The sequence below is a fragment of the Paramisgurnus dabryanus genome, chromosome 13, assembly GCF_030506205.2.
Source record: "Paramisgurnus dabryanus chromosome 13, PD_genome_1.1, whole genome shotgun sequence".
Lineage (NCBI taxonomy): Eukaryota > Metazoa > Chordata > Actinopteri > Cypriniformes > Cobitidae > Paramisgurnus > Paramisgurnus dabryanus.
The window spans coordinates 5864502-5891730 of record NC_133349.1 but is presented as its reverse complement, the minus strand read 5'-3'; the positions used below and the strand labels follow the sequence as shown (position 1 = coordinate 5891730).

General features: G+C 36.8%; 2 protein-coding genes across 3 annotated transcripts in view; one reads left to right on the top strand and one right to left on the bottom strand.

Annotated features, from left to right (window-relative positions):
• rgl2 (ral guanine nucleotide dissociation stimulator-like 2) overlaps positions 1-8519 on the bottom strand; it is a 32874-nt gene extending 24355 nt beyond the window's left edge. The window contains exons 1-2 of one of the 2 annotated variants that reach the window (XM_065298804.2): positions 8108-8519; positions 7263-7457 (exon numbers count right to left, since the gene is read on the bottom strand). In XM_065298804.2, coding sequence (XP_065154876.1) covers positions 7263-7424 — 162 coding nt within the window. In that variant the 5' untranslated portion in view covers positions 7425-7457; positions 8108-8519. The remainder of the gene's footprint in view (positions 1-7262; positions 7458-8107) is intronic. The other variant, XM_065298802.2, reaches the window with a different exon arrangement.
• Positions 8520-8751: 232 nt separating this feature from the next.
• Positions 8752-27229, top strand: part of phf1 (PHD finger protein 1) — a 30458-nt gene continuing 11980 nt past the window's right edge. The window contains exons 1-12 of the mRNA XM_065298806.2: positions 8752-10832; positions 11250-11328; positions 11483-11564; positions 13365-13451; positions 13585-13679; positions 14123-14271; positions 19757-19852; positions 19934-20002; positions 20096-20219; positions 20520-20587; positions 20908-21039; positions 24222-24300. Of these exons, the coding sequence (XP_065154878.1) occupies positions 11251-11328; positions 11483-11564; positions 13365-13451; positions 13585-13679; positions 14123-14271; positions 19757-19852; positions 19934-20002; positions 20096-20219; positions 20520-20587; positions 20908-21039; positions 24222-24300 (1059 nt within the window). The 5' untranslated portion in view covers positions 8752-10832; position 11250. The remainder of the gene's footprint in view (positions 10833-11249; positions 11329-11482; positions 11565-13364; positions 13452-13584; positions 13680-14122; positions 14272-19756; positions 19853-19933; positions 20003-20095; positions 20220-20519; positions 20588-20907; positions 21040-24221; positions 24301-27229) is intronic.

The window sequence follows — 27229 nt, the reverse complement described above, 5'->3', positions numbered from 1 at the left end:
TTTTAATCACATTATATTTACATATGATTAAACCAAATAGTGTGCACTACAAAAAATTATTTTCAAGAAAAACATTTCTTAGTATTTTTGTCTTCTTTCCAGTAAAAATATCTAAAAATTCTTAAATTAAGATGCTTTTTCTTGATGAGCAAAATGACCTAAGTGAGTAATAAGCTCTGTTTTTAGACCAAAAATATAAAATTTAAGTGATGTTGTGCATAAAACAAGCAAAAAATCTACCAATGGGGTAAGCAATTTTTTCTTAAATTTTTCTTGAATTTAGTGTTTAAGAAAAATTTTCACAATTTTTTTTACTTACCCCAATGGCAGATTTTTTTGTCGTGTAATAAGCGCGATTATTTTATTTTATTATAAATTTTTAATAAAGTGAAGTACACATTTAAATAGAATTTATTTTGCTGGGTAACAGTAAATAATGTTTTTAGATCGAGGGAAATTGTAACACAAGCTTTAAAATACAACTATATAACTTAGCTTTTTTTAAATATGTAATAATGTTTTTTGCATTAAAATATTTAGTTCTTATAAAATATTTTTATAAAATATATTATAAAATATTTAGACTTTCTTACTTAGTATTTTTGTCTTGTTTTCAGTACAAATATAAAAAAAATCTTAAATCAAGATGTTTTTTCTTGATGAGCAAAATGACCTAAGAAAATAAATCTAGTTTTTAGACAAAATGTAACAAATTTAAGTGAATTTGTGGATTTTTTTGCTTACCCCATTGGCAGATTTTTTTTGCTTGTTTAATTCACTTAAATTTGATTTCTTTTGTCTTAAAACTAGACTTATTTTCTTAGATTATTTTGCTCATCAAGAAAATGCATCTTGGCTTGAAAATTTTAAGATATATGTTAGATATACTAACTAAAAAAGTCATTTTTTTCAGTGTGGGGAGGGGTGACGATCGCGTTTGGGTTGGGTACAAGTACAATGTGAGTACTGTATGCCCTAAAATACGCTTGGTTGTTTTATATTTGGGTCAACCTACAGTATAATTATAACCCAACGCAAGTTTTTTCCATATTTGTTCCAACCATGGGCAGCATATTTTCGAGTCTACATGTACGGCTACCAAACAATGATATGTCCCTGCTGACTGTGACTGTGTTCTCATTGAAACGCATCATAAATACATCACAAGGGAGCTATTTACAGAGATCTATTGTTTGAATCCTTCTCTCCATGAATACGTCCTCTCGCCTTCCCTCCACCCCCATTCTCTTTCCTCTTTTCTCATCTATTACAGCATCGACCAACTTTTCTTCTTTCCCTGCCAATCAAAGTCATACCGTGACCACCACCGAACGCTCACCACTGACAACCCCAGTGAAGTTTAATGGAAAACAGTCAGTTATGTTATCCGTGCTGTTGAGAGATTTGGTCTTACGTTTAATGGAGCTGCCGACACAAAGCACTGCATGTGGGCCATGGTGCTTTATTCTGGAAACACAATGAACCCTGGTATTATCATACTATGATGTTTCGAACTTTCTATCTTGTTTTTGAAGACCCACCCTTGATATCTGATCCCGAGTGGTCACAAGAGATGCACGCTGAGAGTGGTGGTGTTCCTGTAGCTCAGTGTGTTAGCAATACAGAAGCTCATGGGTTTGATGCACATAGTTATAAACAGAAATGTATGAATTGAACATTGCCAAAGAGCCCATGCAGACCAACCGGGTTACACATATGCATCCTGTCCCAGTCATTAAAGAATCAAGAGCGATGGGATCTCGTTTCCTCCTGTCGAGTCTTCTCGTGCCCGGCTTGTGTCATACGAGCAAATCTCAACAAAAGGCCCTGTGTGTTTCAGTGGACTCTTGCATTATTTACCAACGGGATGTGAGCTGGTCACGTGACCCGAACAGGAGGGAAGTTACTACAGTAAACTGTTTGATCGAGCAGGGCTTCTGTTTTTAGAAGTGTTGAATGAGTCTAGCCTTGGCTGTTTCGCAACCCTCAGGATGTAGAAACAAGATTTAAGAAAAGAGCCACAGCACCACGTCATTGAGGGAGCACCCCACTGCCATATTTAGATAAGTGGTCTATAAATTTAGTTTATGTAACTGATCTGATGTAAGCAAAGCAAGTTTTAAAAGTTAAAACAAGATTGCCGGGCTGTATGGTTCCATAAAGAGTATACACTACTCTATGTAGACAAAAGTATAGGGACACCCCTTCTAATAAAGATGTAATAAAGAAACATACAGAGCACTGTTGTTTCAAAGCAAGAAGGTCCCCGGTTCAAGCCCTCATGGGTCAATAGGTCTTTTTGTGTGAAGTTTAAATGTTCTTCCTGTGTCAATCTGGGTGCTACAGTATATGGTTTTCTTCCATAGTCCAAAAACTTTACAAACGTTAATCTATACACTGTCAAAAAGGAAGGTACAAAAGCTGTCACTGGGGCAGGATAGCTTTAAAAAGGTCCTAACATGTACCATTTGGGTACAAATATGTGCCTTTTAGGTAGCAATACATATCTTTGAACTACCAATATGTACATTTAAAGTCTGCACTCATTGGGTACAAAAGTGGACATGGCATTAAAGGGATAGTACATCCAAAAATGAAAACTCTGACATCATTTACTGACCCTCAATTTGTTCCCACCTGTACAAATTACTTTGTTCTGCTGAACAACAAAAATAAAGATATTTTGATAAATGTTTGTAACCAAACACATCTGGGGCACCATTGACTTCCATACTAAGAAAAAGGAATACAATGGAAGTCAGTGGTGCCCCAGATCTGTTTGGTTATTAAGATTTTTTATATACATATATAATATATCTTCATTTATGTTCAGCAGGACACTGAGGGGGAGTAAATGATGTCAGAATTTTCATTTTGGGGTGAACTGTCCCTTTAAGAATAAATAAATATTAAATAAATATAAAACAAATATTAAAGGATTAGTCAAATTTCTTTAAAAAAATCCAGAATATTTACTCACCACCATGTCATTCAAAATCTTGATGTCTTTCTTTGTTCAGTCGAGAAGAAATTATGTTTTTTGAGGAAAACATCCACGATTTTTCTCATTTTAATGGACTTTAATGGACCCCAACACTTAACAGTTTTAATGCAGTTTCAAATTGCAGTTTCAAAGGACTCTAAACAATCCCAAACGAGGCATAAGGGTCTTATCTAGTGAAACGATTGTCATTTTTGGCAAGAAAAATAAAAAATATGCACTTTTATACAAAATTTATATCATGACGTATGCGAAACTACGCTCCAGTGTTTACAAGTGTGGAGAAAGAGGACCGTTCCGACGTTGTTGTATGTCGAATGATACTAATTAATGTCTTTGTGTCAGTTTATTGTTTAAAATGGTTTAATATATATATATAACACGTGACGTTTCAATGTCATTACGCAATTACGTGAGGTCGCGCTGGCTAGTCACACAGCCAGAGGAAGACGAGAAGTTGAGGTTTAAAAGTAAATATTTTTTATTTTTTTCTTGTCACAATAACAATCGTTTCACTAGATAAGACCCTTACGCCTCGTTTGAGATCGTTTAGAGTCCTTTGAAACTGCAATTTTAAACTGCATTAAAACTGTTAAGTGTTGGGGTCCATTAAAGTCCATTAAAATTAGAAAAATCCTGGAATGTTTTCCTCAAAAAAAAACATTATTTCTTCTTGACTGAACAAAGAAAGACATCAACAATTTGGAAGACATGGTGGTGAGTAAATTATCTGGATTTTCTTTAAAAAAAAATGGACTAATACTTTAATGCTATACCATACAATACAATTTTAAAGAATTTTATTTACATCTTTGTTGCAATAGATGTGGAAAGGACATTTTCTGTGCTAAATGTTCAGCTGGGTTCAGGTCTGGGCTTTGTACAGTACCGTCAAGTTCTTCCACACCAGACTGAATCAATCATTTCTTTTAAACATTGCTTTGTACATAGATCCATTGTCATGTTGAAATAAAAAAGGTGCTCTGTCCAAATTGTTGCTATAAAATTAGAAGCACACAATATGCTATAGGATTAAGATTTGTGCTTACTAAATTATCAAAGAAGTCAAACCTGTTCATAGGGCGTCCCAAAACGTTTGTCCATATAGTGTGTATATAAACACAGGGCATGTGAAAGCACCAGGTGGAGTCACGAGCAGAAGCTCAACACCCTTTTGCATCGAGCTGATAAGAACCGTACCACCCACTTTAAAACAAAACGGTTAAAACTACAACCAACACAAACCAGGCCAACCACAAGAATTTTTAAACACGTTTTTTACACTTAATTCATTTTCAGCTCACCCTCTTGATGCTGCTAAAGTTTACGTAACAAATCCTCTTTAAACCAAAATTGGCAGCTTGCTATATTCACACTGAGAGCCCCTGCAGCACTTTTGAGAAACAGCCAACAGTATCAGTACAATGATATTTCTCATGAGGACGAGGCCTTCGCTCTTTGGATTAAATCACCGGGTGATAGGTGTCATGATGACACAGAGTCTCCTATTTCAACTTTTCATCCAAAAGTGAGACCTAATACGACACAAAGCAGCTGGCGTGACACAAAGCTTATATGGTGGCAGACAAGTTTGCGTGAGAAGTCTGGTTCTTCAGGATCAAACACAAATGAATCTCCAGGAACTAGAGATCGACACAATGAGCAAGACCAGGCCCAAGAATGATATGTGATTTCTGAATTACACCCTGGTTAAAATGCAGTTATTGTTGGTGCAGCCAGTACAAAATTTAAAGGCCCGCCATTGATAATTTCTCTTAAATTAAATTGACTACAACTAGACAGATGTATATTCATCACAAAAATAACCAAACGCTGAGAAATATCTTGATTTTAAGTTGCTTAAGGCTTGTTTTGTCTTATTTTGAATAATTTTAAGTCATCTTTAGGCCCCCTTTAAGTGTGTTGGGGGCCTCCCTGGTTGAGAAACACTGATATACAGTAGAGGGATTATAGTTACATTTTAACCCGGGCTGAAATAAATATTCTAGAGAAAGTATGCACAGTATGTCTGTTGTGTATATAGGCTTATCATTTATTAGGCTATATAGATTTTTATCTAATGTTTCAGAGGCTACAATTAGTAAATACAATCTTAAAAACATTGAGTTCTGATCTAACACACAGACATCAACAAATTCCTTAAAATGCACTGCAGGAAACAACTGTTTACCGTGTTGTGATAGCTTGTATATTCATAGACAACTACTTTTGCCTGATTATATAATTGCAGGTACATTTGGTGTCCAAAGTCATTTCTGCTCATTCAAATGGATATTTTTTAGTATTTTAATAATTTGGTACTCGTTATTATGGATTGCAAGCAATAACAATATAATATTTTCTTTAAAAAGTCTCTTAAGGGGGTCGCACACCGGACGTGCAGCCCAGCGCCACGAGTCGCGTCTAGGACAACTCGGAGGTATCGTAAACTGGAAGTCCATGTTAAATAGCGCTAGCTTGGTCAGATAGCGTCTACTTCAAAACGCAAAATATACGTCAGCAGCCAATGTTAATCGTTAATGATTTGGGACAAATATGATGTTATTTAATGTTCAACTATGTGAGTGGTGCTCTGTGGCCCAACTGGGATTTAAGCAACTTCCTTGAGGGGGTCGCACACCGGACGTGCAGCGCCGTGCCGCGCCGTTCTAAAAAAACAAACACATTGTTTTCTATGAGTATACGCACACCGGCGCCAACAGGTGGTGCCTGTCCGCGGCCAGCTTTGACTCAGGAAGTTGCTCAAATCCCTGCCGCGCCACTCACATAGTTTAACATTAAATAACATCATATTTGTCCCAAATCATTAACGATTAACATTGGCTGCTAACGTATATTTTGCATTTTTGAAGTAGACGCTATCTGACTAAGCTCGCGCTATTTAATGTGGACTTCCGGTTTACGATACCTCTGTGTCTGGTGTGCGACCCCTTGAGTCAAAACTGGCGCCACCTGTTGGCGCCGTTGTGTGTATACTCATAGAAAACAATGTGTTTGATTTTTTTTAGAACGGCGCGGTGCTGAGTTGTGCTGAGTTGTGTCTGGTGTGCAACCCCCTTGAGTCAAAGCTGGGCGCCGCGGACAGGCGCCACCTGTCGGCGCCGGTATGCGTATACTCATAGAAAACAATGTGTTTGATTTTTTTTACGGCGCTGCGCTGAGCTGCGCGTCCAATGTGCGACCCCCTTTATCAAAGCTGGGCACCGCAAACAGGCGCTACCTGTCGGCACCGGTGTGCGTATACTCATAGAAAACAATGTGTTTGATTTTTTTTTAACAGCGCTGCGCGTCCGGTGTGCGACTCCCTTCATCAAAGCTGGGCACTGCGAACAGGCGCTACCTGTCGGCACCGGTGTGCGTATACTCATAGAAAACAATGTGTTCGTATTTTTTTAGAACGGCGCTGCGCGGTGCTAAGTGGTGCTGAGCTGCGCGTCCGGTTTGCAACCCCCTTGAGTCAAAGCTGGGCGCCGCGGACAGGCGCCACCTGTCGGCACCGGTGTGCGTATACTCATAGAAAACAATGTGTTCGATTTTTTTTTAACGACGCTGCACTGCGCATCCGATGTGCGACCCCCTTTATGTTGCTGAAAATCACGATTTCCTGTTGTCCGAATTGCTTGTATATTCAAAACAACTACTTTTGCCTGATTATATAATTGCAGGTACATTTGGTGTCCAAAGTATTTTCTGCTCTTTCAAATGGATATATGTTTAGTATTTTAATACTTCGGTACTCGTTATCATGGATTGAAGGCCATAACAATATAATATTTTTGTAAAAAGTGTCTTATGTTGCTGAAATCCTGATTTCCTGTTCGAATTAGTGTCAGTTCTGTTACTGTTAAACTCTGTTACCAAGGAAGAGTAACCGTTGACCATGCAACAGAACTGGCAGTCATACATTTAGAAACACACACACATACTGTACATGACTGTCAACACTGTTACTCTACCTTAATAACAGAGTTTAACAGAAACAGAGTTCAGTTTTAGGGAAATTCCTCACCCCTATAAAGGGAAAATGCTGCTGCTTAACATAAAAGTTTTTGTCTGACTTTTTCCGCCACTGACGTGGATGATGTGTTACAAAACAATGCAATACAATGCAGAAACAAAAAGTAGGCTAGGTCATGCTTATCCTATTGAAATAATTCTTATGTAAGACTCACAAGTGCAGTACTGTGTGTGAACTGATAATAATGGTGTTAATGAGATCATTGTGATGTCATCAACTGACCTGTGTTGGGTCCGCCTCTCTGTTTTCATTCTCCTTCCAGAGCTGATCAGGAGGGTCGTTGTTGGCCTCTGGCTGTAAGGGCCGATATCCAATGAGTGGCACATCTCTCGAACTCACTCCTGGCAGATCCACGCCAGCTGTTTTCATACTACGAGGGAGCATGACGGCGTTGCTGTGCCAAAGACAAAAAGAGATCTTTGGAGATCAACATAGAGTCGTTTGTGCTGGTAGATCATTTGTTTTTATCATTTACATTTCCCTTTTCCAAGAGACAACTTTAGATTTGAATTCTGGCCCCTCCCTCCCCTGCCTCTAACTGGTATTTACATTAGCCTGTTGATAGAGATCTTTTTCAGGAAGAGAGGATGGAGCGAGAGATCAGAGAGAAAGAGATCAACATTAAACCCTGTGTTATTGTTACCAAACACACTTTTAGAGCTTATGGTTATGAACATTATATACATACGTGTCATACTGTTTTGAATATGTCTATTCATTGGTTAAATAATAAACATTTATTTGTGAACATGAGTGTGCAAAAAGCTCCTGGCAGTTACTTCATGCTAAACAGTCAAATAAAGCTTCTTTTCATTAGACCCAAACCCATCTATAAAGACTCCAGCTGTGTTATTTTCTGTTTGCTGTAAATGGGAAGTCTCCAAGCGTAACATTTTTATATAATCACCAGTCATGGTATCCAGTAAGCATCATTAATGTCACTTTTGTTTCTATTCCCATAAACTTACAGTTGCCAACGCCGCTCACATGACAGCTCGCATTAGAAGACAAACATTGGTAAGCAGAAATACAGGCGGAAACATTTGCCGGACCAAAGCGCAAAATACCTGTTATGAGCCGCGTATCATGTCGATGCGTTCTGCGGTTATATTCCTTTGAAGTTAGAGTTTCTGTTCCGTCATATCTCACCCCTCCGGCTTCACCCGTCAAAGCTTATCGGCCCGATGAAGACAGCTGCGAGCGAGATGTGCGCGTTGCTCAGATCTGCGCTGGTGACGCGCGGCGCGACACGGGCGGCGCACTGCGCGCAGTTCCTGCTGTCACATTCAGCGCGTTCGGCCATTGGCTTGACGCACTGGGAGAAAAGCGCGAGTAATACAAATGAGTATAACTGTATAATTAACATAAATATATGCATGTATGCCCTAAAACATGCTGGTTGAAATGTATAGATTGAATGCATACTGTAGATTGAATGTATAGACTGAGTACATGCAAATTAATAGATTGAATGTATATAGACTGAGGGGCCAAATGGGGGCCTCAACAAACCTTTTTGGGGCATCATTAAAATGTGAAATTCCAAATTCATCTTTTTTGTTGTTATTTATGTTTATCATACTCTAAAATCATTTAAAAAAATGTAAATCAATGAATGAAATAAAACTTTGATCCCCAAAGAAAGGATACCTATATTCACTTAATTTTTAACCTAACACTTTTTGACCAGATGATAAAGTTATTGTCTTTGTTATCTGACAAGTATTCATTTACAATTAGCTTGATATATATACAATAAATGTCAATGGGGAGCACCCACTTAGCTAGAGAAACGTGTGCGCGTTCGCGCCTTCTCACATTTTCAAGGTTGTATTTTATTACCCGGCGTTGTTTCACGGCCTGAATTTTAAGTGGCCAATGCTGTTGAAGTGTTTGATGTAAATGATTTATGTTTTCGAATAACCGGGCAGGGTGATTATTTAAAACTAATCCTTGAACAGTGTTGCCAGCTGTGGACTCAGCTCTGACCTTGCAATATTTTTATGACAGGGCCGTGCAGGAAAGACATTTAACGACAGATTGCATATTTCTTCACTTTATCTGAAAAACAAACATTGTCCGCTTATATTTTTCAGTCATGGTCAAATGTGAATTGTGTTATAAAACTTATGTTATGCATAATATTTCCTCATTATTATTTACAACACTACAGCATATTCAAAGTACAACATATTGTGTTCTCTTCCTTGTTATAAAACTATCCATCTGTCATAAAGGAAAATGCTGTGGGTTATGTAATGCCTCTGCACCTCTGTTTGCTGTAATAATATGCCTGAGGGAGATTGTTGTGTTTATTAATAGGTTGTTGTGGTAAATAAAAGCCATGTTAATGTGAGCTGTGCATCCAGGTCTTTGGATTGGGCTGACTAAAATGGTTTGCTGCTTATGAATAATTTATCTACAGTTTTATGATCTACAGGCTGATTCTCTAGATGGCTTTGTAATGCAGAATGTTTGCAGCCCATAACCTCTGCATTTCTGTTTAAAGAAATAGAAAGTTACAAAGAATTTGTAAGAACTACTAAATAAAATCCCAAATTAAAGATCTAGTTGTCACTGGAGAAAAGCTTGTGATCATTGCGCCCTCTGCCGGACTTTTAGAGAACTGTATTTCAAAGACTCGCCAGAGGCCATTTTGAACATTCCTGCTATTATCACAATATTACACAGCTGTGTTTGATAAAATAGGGTTTGTTGTTCAATTGCGTTTTATTTCATGTTTCATTTTTTTAACCGCAGTTATTTTTATTAGCCCTCTGTGTTTGACATGCTAAAATATTTGTATTTAAAATAAGAAACTATTGGACACATAATGTACAGCCATTATCAAACAAATAATAAAAATAATAATATGGGATCACATTTTACCAGTGTAACCTTTCAGAATAGTATCAGTTTGTTTAATTTATTTCCTGACTTCCCATTCCCAGACAAAATTGTCTTTGCAAAATTTGAAAAGCTTTAGAAATAGATTTAAAACATGCAAATGTAATAAAAGTGTTAATTTAATATATAGCCTACGCCATTTTGTACTTGCATAGAAAACCTCTTATCATAATTAAGAATGATAATAAGACGTCATCGATCATAAATTGTAGGCTAATAAATAGATTTATATTTTAATTTATATTTGTTCCTCCCTTTCTCTTTACTTTTTTTGTAGAAACGTGTTTTACCGGTACCCAAGGGCATTAACAAACTTTTCTCCCAAAGTCCAAGGCGCACCTCTGCTGGACATTAATTAGCACTCCCAAACTTTTCCTAATGAGTCGCTGCCTGCGCGCCGCGCGTTGTGTGCCGGACCCGTTGCGCGCAGGGCGTTCGGTCGCGTTGGGGTTCGATCCGGTCGCGCATGCATCCATGTGAGATGTCGGTCAGTCGTACAGATGCGAAGGTGTTCTCCGGATCTCCCTCCCTCTCCATCTCCCTGTGTTTTATGTCTGCGTCACAACAAGTCGGAGGAGAGCGAGGCAGAGATGATGATGGCGTCCTGCTCGGGTTGATGATGCTGATTCTGCTCTCCTGACAAACGTGCATCCACTTCGATAAAGAGAAACGGGAACATGAAGCTGAAGACGGACGGACGGACAGACGGTTGCGCACTGACTGCTTGAGTGACGCGCGTTTGATCCACCGCGACTCTCCAAACGCGCCGATTATTCGGGACAGTGATTAAGACGCAAAAAAACACCGGGCATCAGACGTTTCATGTGCGGCTGATATCTCTAACCCGTCTCTGTGACCCAAACAGAGCCGAACACTTTAACGCAGGTACATGCGCGCGCTTTGCTCTCCGTGTTTGAGCTGTCATGCTTGTTAATTGATACGTGCATGTGCATGCCATCATATGTGTCGGTTCTGATGAGTTATGTTTATGCAAATGTTTGCATGCGTTTTGCGTGCAATCTGCAATTGGATCTTGTTAGTAATAGTTCCCCATCATGCATTGTTCCATCATCTGCATATATTATGGTCTGTTGCATAAGGCATCCAGTGTTTTTGATCATGTGTGGCATTGCAGTGTGCATCGACTCTTCATCATTTATATACTCTACTGTACACTGTCGCTATGCACGGAGTTTAACCCTTCAGGCTGCTGTTTGCTCGCATGGAGACGCATTTTACTGGCTCACTAATTGGACAGTATGTTTTTGACATGCTTTTGCCCTCTTTTCCCACGTTCTTCAGGATGGGGGGAGTTAGTGAAGGAGAGGATGTTTTAGCCAGATGGAGTGATGGACTTTTGTACCTTGGTAATGTCAAGCGAGTAAGTTCTGCTGCTGTTTCTCCAAGTTTGCTTGGGAGAGAGAAAGAGAGGGAGACTTGAAGCCAGGGGAACGGGATGATTTTGTAAAAAGTTTTGTACTGACTTGTTGTGCTCGTGTAAATTCGCTGCTGAAAGTGCAGGTGTTTTATTGCAGGTAGACAGCGTGAAGCAGAGCTGTTTGGTCAGATTCGAAGATAACTCTGAATTCTGGGTCCTCAGAAAAGATATCCACTCTTGTAAGTAAATTCTCCTATAGGGGTTCAGATGTAAACGTTATTCAGCACGCCCAAGTAAATAAAGAAGATAAAAGTTTGCAATATGCTCGCATAATCAAAACTTATTTTACCACCATTAGGATTACTTGTTTGTGACATCATTTTTATAAATCAGTCTTACTTCTGCTTTTTATTACATTTATTAACATCAGCATAAATATGGTAATATAGCAAATGCCATACAGTAAATAATTTAATGTATGCATTAAACTGTTGGAAGAAATTGTCAAAATATGTACCTCAGCTGTCACTGAGGCAGTACCCAGTACCCAAAGGTCCAAATATGATCCATTATATATGTATACATCGGGTACAAATGTGTATTCCTTTTAGGAACTAATATGAATTTTATAGGGTTCCCACGGGTCCTTGAAATTCTTGAAAGTTTGTGAATCTGGGGGAAATAATTCAAGGGAAGTTTTTGAAAATATACATACATAAATACAGGTCATTGAAAGTGCTTGAATCTATTTTATGCAAGAAGTTTTCTGGAAAAAAATCCATATTATTCCCTGTGTAGTGTAGGATAATATCATAAAAATTCTAGCCTTTTAAGCACACGTGCTGAACTATTCGCTTTAAATGCTTATATCTTCTATATATGCGAATGTTGATTCATACCAAAATGCTTTATTGCATAGTTGTGTTTGACACACGAAAACGTCTCGGGTTACGTATGTAACTGTTGTTCCCTGAGAAGGGAACGAGACGCTGCGTCTCCCTTGCCATACTTCCTGCATCCCTGTAACGCCGTCTTTGGCGATATTTCAGATAGCGATATACTTCCTGACTCCCGTGTCACCCCGTCTTTGTCGTTTAACCTCACCATTGGTTGAATTTTTATATACACATTCAGACGCACTTTCCCTTTCCCAAAGTGTCACCGCAGTGATGCAGCGCGAGTTCCCTCGAAAGGGAACTGTAACAATATATCTTAAAAGGTAACACGATGTAACCTTGCTCTCACTTGAAATGTGTCCCACATTTAGTCCTTGAATTTGAGGGTATTGGACTTGAAAAGGTTTGGGAACCCTGGCTTTAGGTGCAAAGCTGCACTTTTTGAAAGGGTTCAATCCCAGTGACAGGTACATATTTTGACCATCTCCAAAAGTATATAATAAAATAAATTTTTTGGGGGGGGGCTGAATTGTCAGGAAAAATGTTGTCAACTCTCAAAGCAGGGTTGAAGGCATGTGTCAAATTCACAATTTTGCATGTGACAGACACTTTAAAATGACTTCAAGCTATACATTTTATCAGTATGTGTGTTCCCTGGGAATCAATCCCACAACCTTTGCTAAAATATGCTAACGCAGTACGCTATTGGTTAAACCAATGTTGCTTTAGCAGGCCGGTCTGTATGCTCGAACAAACAGAGCAATGTTTTGATAGTGCCACAGTGTGTACGTGAATCCACATACAAATGCATTAGTTACAGTCTCTGCGTATTAAAGAAAAATAGAACAAAATATTTATTTTAACATCAAACTAGTTATTAAAAATCTTTAATTTAAGTTCTAAAATTGAGTTGTATTTTATTTATTTTTTATTAAGAGAGAAAAAATAGTTTTTTTCTTTACGTCTAAAGTAAAGAACTGTAAAGCAAAGTGATGTTCCTGTTGCACATCTGGCAGAGCGTGATGCTTGCAATGCCAAGGAATAAACAAAACGCTAAAATCCATTGTAAATTTTGGATAAAATAATTTCCCAAATGCATAAATGTAAAATGTGGAAATCTAAAGTATTGTTTCTTCTTGTCAGTCTCTTCAAAGGGAGAGGAGGTGTGCTGTATCTGTGATGCTCCGCCCCTTAAAGAACCTCTCATAAACTGCCTCAAATGTCACCACGGTAATTCATCAAATGACACGGCTTAGATTTGGATCCAGTTTTCATTTTACTTTGCACTTTATTTTAGCCACACTACTGAATCTTCCCAAACAAATGCACTTATTTTTGCTTAGATTTTTTGTTTATGTTACAGGTTATCATCCAGAGTGCCACACACCCATCATCGACCCTGAAATTGACCCCAACAGTTGGATATGTCGCCAGTGTGTCTTCGCCGTAGCAACTAAGGTCTTACTTTGCTTACATAAATAACGATACATTGCATTTTAAATCACGGAGAGCGTTTGAATCCTGAATGCATTTCAAATCACACGCCACCTAACGCAAGGCATTCATTTTCCTCTGAGATGTAAAGGGTATCCATGCTTAACTGCACTCGACTGCCTGTTTATTGCATTGCAGCACTCTGCAGGTGACGGTGACGGTAGAGTCGCGTTAAATGGGCCTGCGCTTTAATCCATCTGTCGGCACGCTCATTTCACAGGCCTGGCATACCGATTTGAAGATAAAATCATATCCACCTGCCACCACAGCAGGAAATGTTAATGACTTTCCTTTAAATGCTCTTCTGCAAACACAGTCTTCAGACAAAATTGCTGTTTAACGTGCTTACATGACATGAGCGTGCGTCGTATGTGATACATTGTAATGACGGGTGTGTTTTGTCCTAGAGAGGGGGTGCATTAAAACGGGGACGCTTCGCACGACTCATGCAGATCATGAAATTGAGGCTGCCCTATCAGCTGTCATCTTTAGACTGGGACCCGCAACATTTGACCAATCAGCAGCAGTGTTACTGTTATTGCGCCGGACCGGGAGAGTGAGTCCAAATCTTAAGAATTTCACCTTTGAAAATAAAAGTGCTACTGATGGTTCTTCACAGTGATGCTTTAGAAGAACCATTTTTTGGTTTAAAGTGATAGTTCACCCAAAAATGAAAATTCTGTCATCATTTTTTATCCTCATTTTGTTCTAAAACTGTACGAGTTTCTTTCTTTTTTTATTTGTTGAACACAAAAGAAGATATTTTGATAAATGATGGTAATCATAAATGATTATGATAGTAGGAAAAACTAATACGATGGAATTCAATGGGTACCGTCAACTGTTTGCTTACCATCATTTATCAAAATATCTTCTTCATCATTTATCACAATACTTCCATAATATTTGCCTTCCTACTATGGAAGTCAGTGGTTACAATCAGATGTGTGCTTACCATAATTTATCAAAATATATTTTGAAACATACAGGTTTAGTAAAATATGAGGGTGAGAAAATGATGACAGAATTGTCGTTTTTTGGGTGAACTATCCCTTCAAGTCAAAGGTTTTTAACAAATACAATTTCGGTAACGCTTTAGATTACAGCCCGGAAAGTACTGGGTAAGTACAGCGAATTTACAGCGTATGTTTCTGTAATTATAGTTTACTTATGAAGTACGTACGTGTAATTATAAGGGAACAATTTTTAATATTTGGGGAATAAAGGGGTAACAACCAGGAAAAATACAAATAATATATGCAGTAAAGTACTGCGTAAGTACAGCGAATTTATAGCATACATTTCTGTAATTGTAGTGTACTTATAAAGTACATACATGTAATTTTAAGGGAACAATTTATAATATTTTCGGAACAAAGGGGTAACAAGTGCCACTTTAATTTACAGCTTGCAGATGTTGTATTTACTCTTTAACTACGTGAAACAAGGGGGTAACAAGTGCCACTTTAATTTACAGCCCGCAGATTCTGTACTTACTCTGTAACTACGTGAAACAAGGGGGTAACATTTTTTGACTTAGACTGTAACAATGCAAAACAGTAACTACAGAAAAAAACACTCTTAGAAAGGATGTGTTAATTTTTTTCACATCCTTGTGTGTTAAGTTTTTAACACATTATGTGTAATTTTAACAGATTATATATCATTTTGTGTTGATTTTGTGTTAAAATATAACACAAGTTGTGTTAAAAGTAACACAAAATGTGTTGTTTCCATAATAACACAGAGATGGGTGGATTTTGGGACAACGCATTTAGTGTGTCGTCCCAAAATCAATACTAATGTGTTGTTTTTAACACATTCGTTCTAAGAGTGTAGTTCTAGTTTTGCTTGCTTTGTTTTCACCAAAGTTGCCTTGCCTATTTTTAATTTTGCTTGATGACCCAACAAATTCCTGAACACTTTTTCTTTCTTAAGGATAAGTAACCTTTATTGAAAATTCAAAATAAATTGTATCGTACTAATAAATAGCATAAACACATTAACTGAATTTTAAGTTTTGTTTAGTAATCTAAAATACTTACTGCATACAGTATATTATTTGTATTTTTCCTGGTTGTTCCCCTTTGTTCCCCAAATATTATAAATTGTTCCCTTATAATTACACGTATGTACTTCACAAGTATATTATAATTACAGAAACATACGCTGTAAATTCGCTGTACTTACGTAGTACTTTCCGGGCTGTAATCTAAAGCGTTACCACAATTTCTTATTTTATCTTCTTATAGTCTAAAGAAACTTTTTCCACTACAAAGAACCATTTGTGAAACAGGAAGGGACCATTTATGTAACCATACATCTGCTTTTCCTATGTCATTGTGTAGCACCTTTACCTTTAAAGGGGACATATCATGGAAATCTGACTTTTTTCATGTTTAATGCTATAATTGGGTCCTCAGTGCTTCTATCAACCTAGAAAATGTAACTTAGTTTTGGTAAACTATTTTGTGCAAACATGTGAAAAAATAGGTCATTGAAATTTGGCTCCCCTTGTGATGTCAGAAGGGGATAATTCCGCCCCTTAATCTGCACTACCCAACCACAGCACTGCCATTTAGTGCATAGATCAGCTCATTTGCATTTTAAATGACACACCCAAAAACTGCACATTTTTGCTCACCCCTAGTGGCAATTTTAACATGTTATATTATAATAAATTACCTATGGGGTATTTTGAGCTAAAACTTCATATACGTACTCTGTGGACACCAAAGATTTATTTTACATCTTAAAAAAGTCTTGTGAAATGTCCCATTTAAGTGTGTATGTTTATAATTAATACTAAAGTACTGCCTACTGTACAGTATATAAGCATGCAGCATGTATTTTAAACGCTGGTTATAAATTAGTATGCAGTATGCATCCATACATTTTCAAACAGTAGTGTACTCTACTGGTGTCACATACCCGCTCTAAATAGCTCAGTGGTAGAGCATTGTGTTAGCAGCGGTAGAGCATTGCATTAGCAGCGCAAATTCGATATATCTTGCACAGCCTGATCTCACGAATTTCCGTGGGATTTTTTGCTCATTTTTCCGTAGCATTCTCACGGATCTCCGCATTTTTCCGTGGCCCTGCTACGGACTGTCTTTTTCCGTGGCATTCTCACGGATTGTTTACTAAACTGTTTTGTCCTATTTTCTTACCATTTTTGCTTCGGTTTAGGGTTAGATTTATATGAAATGGCATCCTTACCCAAACCCAACTCTAACCCCAACGCCAGGAGACAATTGTTTAAAGTTTAGAAAATATAAAAGAATAAATCAGAAAAAATTGTATAAACCAATAGTTAAAGTGACTTACTAACGCAAACACCAAATCTAACCCTAAAACGAAGCGAAAATGGTTTGAAAATAGGAAAAAAGCAGTTGAGTAACCAATCCGTGAGAATGCCACGGAAAAAGACCTGTAGCAGGGCCACAGAAAAATACGGAGATCCGTGAGAATGCCACGGAAAATTAGCAAAAAATTCCCTGACAATCCCACGGAACTTTGTGAGCTCACATTGATCTTGCACTGTCACTTTGGATTAAAGCATCTCCCACATTTGTAAATGCACCTTTAAAAAAAAATAAACCATGGTTTTACTATAGAAAATGTGTAGGAACCGTGTTTTTTGGCATATTATTACCACCTGAAAATCTATGGTTTTGCTACACAAACTATGGGTAAATTATGGTTACTGAACAATGTCATGTTTGATTTGTGGTAGCCATGGATTAACTAGAGTTTTTTTGTTTCATTAGTTTTAAAACCATGGCTAACTTTCATAATCAAACGCGTTCGCTATGTCTTTTTTAACTTTTGAAATGGAAATTTATTTTACTTTTATAGGGCTGGAACAACTAATTGATAAAATCAGTAAAATTGAAACAATTCAATTGAGCAATTGAAACTCAATGGTGCTGTCAATTATTTTCTCTCGCTCTCTTTCTCTCTGCTATAAATGGCTGTGCTGTGTTTGGATAGTGCAGATTAAGGGTTGCTATTAGTATAATAAAAGCTCCTTATGACATCATAAGGAGAGCCAAATTTCAATGACCTAATTTTTCACATACAGTACTTGTAGAGAATGGTTTACCAAAACTAAGTTACTGGGTTGATCTTTTTGACATTTTCTAGGTTGATAGAAGCACTGGTGACCCAATAATAGCACTTAAACATGAAAAAAGTCTGATTTTTATGCCATGGCCCCTTTAAGGCTTAAAATATAAAATAATATTTTATATGTGATAATATTAGTATAACACGATGTGAGGCTTTTGCAGTTTTTAACTCTTTTGCCGGCAGCATTTTTCATGATTTTCACAAAAGTTTAATGCCTTCCAGAAAATGCTCCTTTTTAAATATATAAACATACAATAAATGAAATAAAAGAACAGACCCTCTGCTTTCAAACTAAAAAATCAGTTTCATCCTACCTTCATGTGTTCTGTTTTTATCACCTCTCAAATATGTGTAGGTTTCATCAAAAACACCAAATTTTGAGCAAAAAGCTGAGATAATTCCATTTTTGTAAAGGATTTTTGATAGAGATCAGATGCAGAGCGATCTTTAAAACATACACGGACATACAGCTGTTTGCCCTTGGGCAATACTTCCGGGTTTTATAAGTTGCGGAAGAGCGCCAGATAACTCGTCAATGGCGGGGAAAGAGTTAAAGTACACTTTCACACATGAATACTCTAATTTAGGAATTTTTTTAGCTATAATAATTGAAAAATCTAATTGAGTGCATGTTTAGGTTTTTATTAGATTAATCTGAAAAAAATAAGTGTCTGATTAATCGATTATAGAAATAATCGTAAGTTGCAGCCCTTCTTTTATGAAACTAGACTTGATCAAATGTATGCATTATATGAATATATTAATAAGCATTGAAGCAGAAGCCTGTGGGTGTAACTAGTTACTAAATAATTAGTTACTGTAATTTAATTAAGGCCACACGTGATCTGCCTCCGATACCTCGCACACGTCCTCTGCTTCAGCCATCTCCAACGTCTCGCAAGACTTTCGAACAAGCCATATAAACTTTTTTTTTAAATATATATATATATATATATATATATATATATATATATATATTCATTAATAATAACCATTTGACAGTAATGGAGTAACGCTACCGAATGTAGTGAAGTAAAAGTAAAGTTTTTCACTAGAAATGTACTTGAGTAATAGTAAAAGTACCCATCCTTAAAAATATACTCTTAAGGGGATTGCACACCGGCCACGCTGCTCAGCGCCGCGCAGCGCCGCGCCGTTCTAAATCAACTGAACACATTGTTTTCTATGAGTATACGCACACCGGCGCCGCCAGGTGGCGCCTGTCCGCGCCCACCAGCTGTGACTCAGGAAGTTGTTCAAATCCCTGTCGCGCCACACAGTGCCACTCACATAGTTTAACATTAAATAACATCATATTTGTCCCAAATCATTAAAAATACCTCCGAGTTCTGCTAGGCGCGACGCTGCGCGGCGCTGAGCTGCACGGCCGGTGTGCGATCCCCTTAAGGGGCGGTTTCCCAGACAGGGATTACACTAGTCCTAGACGAAAATAACTTGCACTGACATATCTTAAAATACATCAGTGCCCTTTGCTTTGCCTCAAAATGCACACTAGTAAGTTTTTAGTAAACATTAAAACTAGTTATATTTCCTAATTAAACTAAGTCCTAGTCCTGGTTTAAGATAATCCCTGTCCGGGAAACTGCACCTAAAAGTACTAGTTACCCAAAAAATTTACTCTGGTAAATGTAACGAAGTAAATGTAAATGGTTACTACCCACCTCGGATTCTCACTAGTAATTGTTAGTAACTACTAGTAATTAATTACCCAACATTGGTCAAAACTAATAACTGATAGTGTACAGAATGTATAGGTACATGCTTTGCATTGTTTGCAAGTGCAGTATTTGTCATTATATATAAGTAATTGTCCATGTGTGAAATGAAACGTCTGTTGTGATTTGCATTGTGAAGCGTGTGTCTAAACTGAAGCGTGTTATGTTTGTCAGGTGGAATCTGAAGATGTTGCAGTGTGAAAGCTGTGGGCAGTGGTTTCATGAAGCGTGCACTCAGTGCCTGAGCAAACCTCTTCTCTATGGAGACCGGTGAGGTTGACGTGGTTGTTAAGCACATGCCGTTGCTAAGTTAATTCTGCCTAAACCTGTTCATCTCCTTCTTCCCATCAGCTTTTATCAGTTTCAGTGCTCGGTGTGCACAAACGGTCCGGAGACCATTCAGAGGCTTCCTATGACCTGGTAAGAGCGTTTCTGTCCCGAATACAAACCACATAAGCGATACGTAAAGAAGTGAGTATAATGTCTGATGATACTCATTTTGTCGTAATGCAGGGCAGATTTGGCTCATTTGGTGCTGTATCATCTCTCCCTGTGCTGCAAGAGAAAGTATTTTGATTTCGATCACGAAATCATGTCCTTTACAAATGAAAACTGGGATTCTTTGCTTCTCGGCACGGTATGAGAACGTTACAGTCAATTGCACCAATACAGCCTGATTTAAAGTCGACACGTAATGCTGCTCGCGACCTGTTTACCTCTGTAATCCGGCGTATTCGGGATATTTAAGTGTACGGGTGGATTTGATTTGATTTTATGGGAAAATTGGGCGTTGCACAACAAAGCAGAGCCAAGAGGTGTAGGGGAGTGGTTTAAAAGAAATAGGAAAGATTTATGACAAGTGATTTGTGGTTGTATATATTTCAAATGCATTTCTTAAACGCTGCTTCCCATTCAGCTCTGTATTTTGATCTTTCAGCTATCAGACACACCGAGGCAGGACCGCTGCCAAAACCTGCTCAACGCTTTAAATTCCCACAAAGACAGGTGAGAAACGGATTATGTTGGCCATGAAAACTATCGTTCTGCACGATTCCTATGTGGCAGCCCATAGGAGTAGATCACAATATTGTTTGTAAAACCATTACTGTAAGGTTTTATTTTACTCTCTGCAAATAGTATTTTGATGGTTCAAAATAAAAGATTCAAATCCCATTTTCTTTCTGTCACGGTTTGATGCCATTATAACAGAATTATGTGTTTTAGTTGTCATGTAACCGCGTAAGATCTGTCACAGAGCCCTCAAAACAGATGCTGAATATTACTGCGTAACAACAAGCCGTTTGAGATGTTGATCTGTCGTGAAGGTTTGTCTCGGGGAAGGAAATAAAGAAAAAAAAGTGTCTCTTCGGTCTTCAAGTGCGGGCTCCTCCTCCTCTGTCATCTGACAAATCTCCTTACATCGCCGAACAGCCTATCAGCATCACTCACAGGAAAAGGTCAGAGAAAGGACCACACTTCTTTTAGTTTTTAATTCACCAAAAATTAAAAATAGATCTGACATTAATAATTTACTCACCTAAAAACTTTTTATTTTCTTTCTTCTGTCAATATTTGAGCTGCTTTCCAAAACTTTGATATTATTCTTAATCAAGTTTTACTGCACTGCAAAAAATGATTTTCAAGAAAAAAATTCTTAGCATTTTTGTCTTGTTTTCAGTAAAAATATCAAAAAATTCTTAAATTAAGATGCTTTTTCTTGATGAGCAAAATAACCCAAGAAAATAAGTCTAGTTTTTAGACCAAACATATAAAATTTAAGTGATTTTGTGTATAAAACAAGAAAAATAATGGGGTTAGCAAATTTTTCTTGAATTTTTCTTGTATTTAATGTTTAAGAAAAATTTTCACGATTTTTTTGCTTACCGCATTGGCAGATTTTTTTGCTTGTTTTATACACAAAATCACTTAAATGTGATATTTTTGGTCTAAAAACTAGACTTATTTTCTTGGGTCATTTTGCTCATCAAGAAAATGCATCTTAATTTAAGAATTTTTAGATATTTTTACTGAAAACAAGACAAAAGGACTAAGAAAATGTTTTCTTGAAAATAATTTTTTTTGCAGTGTTCTTAACCAAAATTATCTTTTGCCTACACTGGAAAAAATGATTTTCAAGAAAAAAATTCTTAATATTTTTGTCTTGTTTTCAGTAAAAATATTTAAAAATAATTCTTAAATTAAGATGCTTTTTCGTGATGAGCAAAACGACCCAAGAAAATAAGTCTAGTTTTTAGACCAAAAATATAAAATGTAAGTGATTTTGTGGATAAAACAAGCAACATAATGGGGTAAGCTAATTTTTCTTGAATTTTTCTTGAATTTAGTGTTTATGAAAAAAGTTCAAGATTTTTTGCTTACCCCATTGGCAGATTTTTTTGCTTGTTTTATGCACAAAATCACTTAAATTTGATATTTTTGGTCTAAAAACTAGACTTATTTTCTTGGGTTGTTTTCCTCATCAAGAATAAGCATCTTAATTTAAGAATTTTTAGATATTTTTACTGAAAACAAGACAAAAGTACTAAGAAAATGTTTTCTTGAAAATAATTTTTTTTGCAGTGTTCTTAACCAAAATTATCTTTTGCCTACACTGGAAAAAATGATTTTCAAGAAAAAATTCTTAGTATTTTTGTCTTGTTTTCAGTAAAAATAATTCTTAAATTAAGATGCTTTTTCTTGATGAGCAAAACGACCCAAGAAAATAAGTCTAGTTTTTAGACCAACAATATAAAATGTAAGTGATTTTGTGGATAAAACAAGCAAAATAATGGGGTAAGCTAATTTTTCTTGATTTTTTCTTGAATTTAGTGTTTATGAAAAATGTTCAAGATTTTTTGCTTACCCCATTGGCAGATTTTTTTGCTTGTTTTATGCACAAAATCACTTAAATTTGATATGTTTGGTCTAAAAACTAGACTTATTTTCTTGAGTCGTTTTCCTCATCAAGAAAAAGCATCTTAATTTAAGAATTTTTAGATATTTTTACTGAAAACAAGACAAAAGTACTAAGAAAATGTTTTCTTGAAAATAATTTTTTTTTTGCAGTGTTCTTAACCAAAATTATATTTTGCCTTCACTGGAAAAATGATTTTCAAGAAAAAAATTCTTAGTATTTTTGTCTTGTTTTCAGTAAAAATATCTAAAAATAATTCTTAAATTAAGATGCTTTTTTCTTGATGAGCAAAACGACCCAAGAAAATAAGTCTAATTTTTAGACCAAAAATATCAAAATTTGTGCATAAAACAAGCATAAAAAATCTGCCAGTGGGGTAAGCAAAAAAATCTTGAACATTTTTCTCAAACACTAAATTCAAGAAAAATTCAAGAAAAATTTGCTTACCCCATTGGCAGATTTTTGCATGTTTTGTGAACAAAATCACTTAAATTTGATATTTTTGGTCCAAAAACTAGAATTATTTTCTTGGGTCGTTTTGCTCATCAAGAAAAAGCATCTTAATTTAAGAATTTTTATTAGATTTTCACTGAAAACAAGAAAAAAATACTAAGAATTTTTTTTCTTGAAAATCACAAAAGACAAAAAAATATTAAAGAAGACATTTCACAAGACTTTTATAAACTGTTAAAACATTTTTAGTTTTTCCAGAGTGCGTATGTGAAGTTCTAGCTCAAGATATAGATTTTTTTATAGCATGTTAAAATTGCCAGGTTTGAGCAAAAATGTGCCTTTTTGGGTGTCGTTTTAAATGCAATGAGCTAATGTCTGCACTAAATGGCAGGGTCATGGTTGGATAGTGCAGATTAAAGGGGTGGTATTTTCCCCTTCTGACATCACAAGAGGAGTCAAATTTCAATGAGATATTTTTTCCACATGGTTGCAGAGAATGCTTTACCAAAACTTAGTTACTGGGTTGATCTTTTTCGCATTTTCTATGTTGATAGAAGCACTGGAGACCCAATTATAGCACTTAAACATGGAAAAAGTCAGATTTTCATGAAATGTCCCCTTTAACTCTTTCACCGCCAGCGTTTTAAAAAAAAGTTGCCAGCCAGCGCCAGCGTTTTTCATGATTTTCACCAAAGTTTAATGCCTTCCAGAAAATGTTCTTCTTTAAATATATAAACATACAAAATACCAAATGAAAGAACAGACCCTCTGCTTTCAAACAAAAAAAAAAACGTTTCATCCTACCTTCAGTAGTTCTTTTGCAATCAGCTTTTGAATATGGGTAGGTTTTTGCAAAAACACCATATTTTGAGCAAAAAGCAGAGATAATTCCATTTTTGTGACGGACTTTTCATGCAGATCCCATTCAGAGCGATCTTTAAAACAGACACGGACATGCAGCAGCTTGCCATAGGGCAATACTTCCGGGTTTAAAAAGTTGCGGAAGGGCGCCACCTGGTGGATAATAGCGGTGTTGCGGAAAGACGGAAAATCTCGTCATTGGCGGGGAAGCGTTTTCTCTTAATTGAGCGGGGAAAGAGTTAATACAGAGTTGTAATGTAATAAGGGTAAGAATAATGTCAAAAATGTTTCTTATTGTCTGAACTAATCCTTAAACACAAGCCTGCAAAAAAAGTGTCTATATTTTGGGGGGATCTTATGACAATGACAAATAATATTTGACATTAAAGTCAATTGTTGTGTTCACTGCAGCCCGACGTCATTGCCCTGCCAGCGGAGATCAGTGGGTCCAGAGACTCGTAAATCCAAACGTCGGGTCATAGAGACACAGGTCGGTGTGTTTTCATTTAACAACAGCTATCAAAAGATGTGTGACAGAGGTCAAGCTTCCCTCCATCACCAGTCAGTTTCTCAAATTTATTATGAGCCTGTAGCTCAAGCTGGTTGCCCACTGAAGTTAAGTAGGGTTGAGCCTTGTCAGTACTTGGATGGGAGACCTCCTGGCTAAACCAGGTCGTTGCTGGTAAAGATGTGGTCTGTGTGGGTCCTAACGATGGGGACACTATATTGTCAAAAAGCACCACCCTTTGGATGAGACGTTAAACCGAGGTACTGACTCTCTGTGGTTGTTTAAAATGCCAGGATGTCTTTCGAATAAGAGTAGGGGTGTGCCCGGCCAGCATCGTGGCCAAACTTGCCCATTGGCCTACTAATCATCCCCTCATATAGAGACAGAGCGCAACGCGTCATAACCTGAAAACCACGCCGACCAGGGGGGAAAACAATTCATCCGTCTCCATTGACTTTGTATTGTGAGAGGCTGCCTCCTTGCTCTTTCTGGCTTATAACAAAAAAAAAGAATCATGCCCAAAAGCTGCTGTGTGATAGGATGTACAGCTAACAAGCCAAGACAAAGCTGTTGACCCCAAAAAATGTGCGTTTAAAGACACAAAAGTGGAAAAAGGCAACTTTTCATATCATTAGAACTACGCCCTCTGGTGGGAAATGTAGTCGGCAATCCACTTTTGTGTCTTTAAACGCTTGTTTTTTGCGGTCGACAGCTTATAAAAACGTATTTCTGTTTTTTTTTAGCTTGTTAGCTGTACACCTTGTCACACAGCAGCTTTTAGGCATTTTTCAGTTTTTTGTTATTGGCCAGACATGACAATGAAGCAGCCTCAAGTAATACAAAGTCAATGGAGACGGATGGATTGTTTACCCCCTGGTGGGCGTGGTTTTCAAATTAGCATAACTGTGCTCTGTCTCTATACTGATTGGCTATATCACTCTGTCTCCTCTACACTAATAATGTATGTAGCCCGTCATTTCATAGTATGTGTTCAAGCATCATGTAAACATATGTGCATCAAGCGTGATGTCAAAATGCGAGCCGGCTCTAGACGCTTTGAAAGGGTTTATGATAAAAGAAACACTTGTGTTTGCCAGATACTCGCTTAATCTTATGCGTAATCAGTGATAAGTTAGTATCTTGCGAGTATTTCGTGAACATGTCTCTTTTATCATAAATCCTTTGACACACCTTTTGTCAAAATACATGCCTTCTGCACATGCCGACGCGTGTGCAGCAGGCATGTATTTTGACAAGACACATGATGCATATGGTTCACATGACGCAACGAACACATATTTTAAAATGACGAGCAACACACATGACACTCCGAACACATATTCTGAATTTGTGTCCTTGGAAAGCGAAGTTACCGGATGCCACTGTTAGATTTAAAGGGTCATGGCACCAGAAAAACATGTCTATGGAAATGAACAATTTGGCTCACAATAACACAACGCAGAGTTGCATAAAATATCCCAACACCTTCTCACACAACTGTTCCTGTAAGCTTTATTGCTCTTTCATTGCACAGTTATGTTAAGTTCAGTATCAACCTTGTGTTCCCTTGGGACTGGGTTTCCCAAACTGGGGTTTGCTTACCCCTGATGGTTTGGGAGGGAATTGCAGGGAGTTTTATTTGCCATAATACAACAGTAGAATAAGAAACATTGCAATTAAACAAAAGTATACAATTATTACACAATCAACAAGCCAGAGTTAATTTAATAATAAATAAATTAAATAAACAAACCAAAAAAGGAGAAAAGGGCGTCATTTAAAGGCGGGGTGCACGATTTTTGAAAAACATGGGCCGAGTACCATAACACACTTGTAGCCAATCAGCAGTAAGGGGCGTGTCTACTAACCGACATCGTTGCCAGGGTTGCGTATGTGTGGGGCGGGTCTATCAAAAGAAGGTTCAGATTCTATTGGGGTAGGGGCGTGTTTGTTTAGTTATTTCAAATGTCAACATTGGCCTTCAGAGATCATGCACCCCGGCTTTAACTAGCAATGTCATATTTGCTTGTAATCTTATAAGCTCTGATTTTTTACTTTTACAATTCTTACCATTGTACAATAATTCTTAAGCTCATTTTTAAAATGATTGAAGTTTGGTTTGGAGTCTGACCATTTCACTTTATGAATATGAAATTTCCCCAGTAAAATCAAACATTAGGGATGTTGGTGCAGACTTTCGGCACCCGAGTTTTATTCCCGGCTCAAGGTCCTTGACCGATCCCGCACCCCTCTGCCTGTTCTTTCCTGTCCTCTTCACTCAAAAAAATAATATGTTGGATTTAATTAACTTTTTTTTGTCAACAGGTTCCACCTAACAAAGTTTGTTGAATTTATGTAACATTATCTATTTCAGTAAACTTAAGTTTTTTATATAAACGTAATGCAATCTTGTTTAGTTGAATTAAATTAACTACCTTGTTTTTGTTTTAAATATTAACTTAATTAAGTTCAACTAAACTATATATTTTTTTTACATTCAACCAAAATAAAAATCAGTTTTTTGCTTTGCATTACTTTATTAAGTGAGTGCATTTCAACAAATTACACATACATACATAACATATTTTTAACAATAATATGTGAAAAATATGTACCCTGTGAACATTGGCTCACTGTTTTCTCTTCTTATCGCAAGTAAAACAATTTTACACATTTTTAATAATAAAAATGTAGGCAAAATCTGAACTCTGTAAACAATGTCTTACTGTTTTCTCTTACTATTTTAGGTAAAAAATATACAATAAATATATTGAATGCATTTAAGAACATATCTTTTACAAATGTCCAACAAGATTTATTTGTTCAAAATCTGTATCTTTAAAACTTCTTTCCATTTTCTTATTAAAAGAAAAATACAATAAAATACAGAAATAAATGGCACATTGCTTAA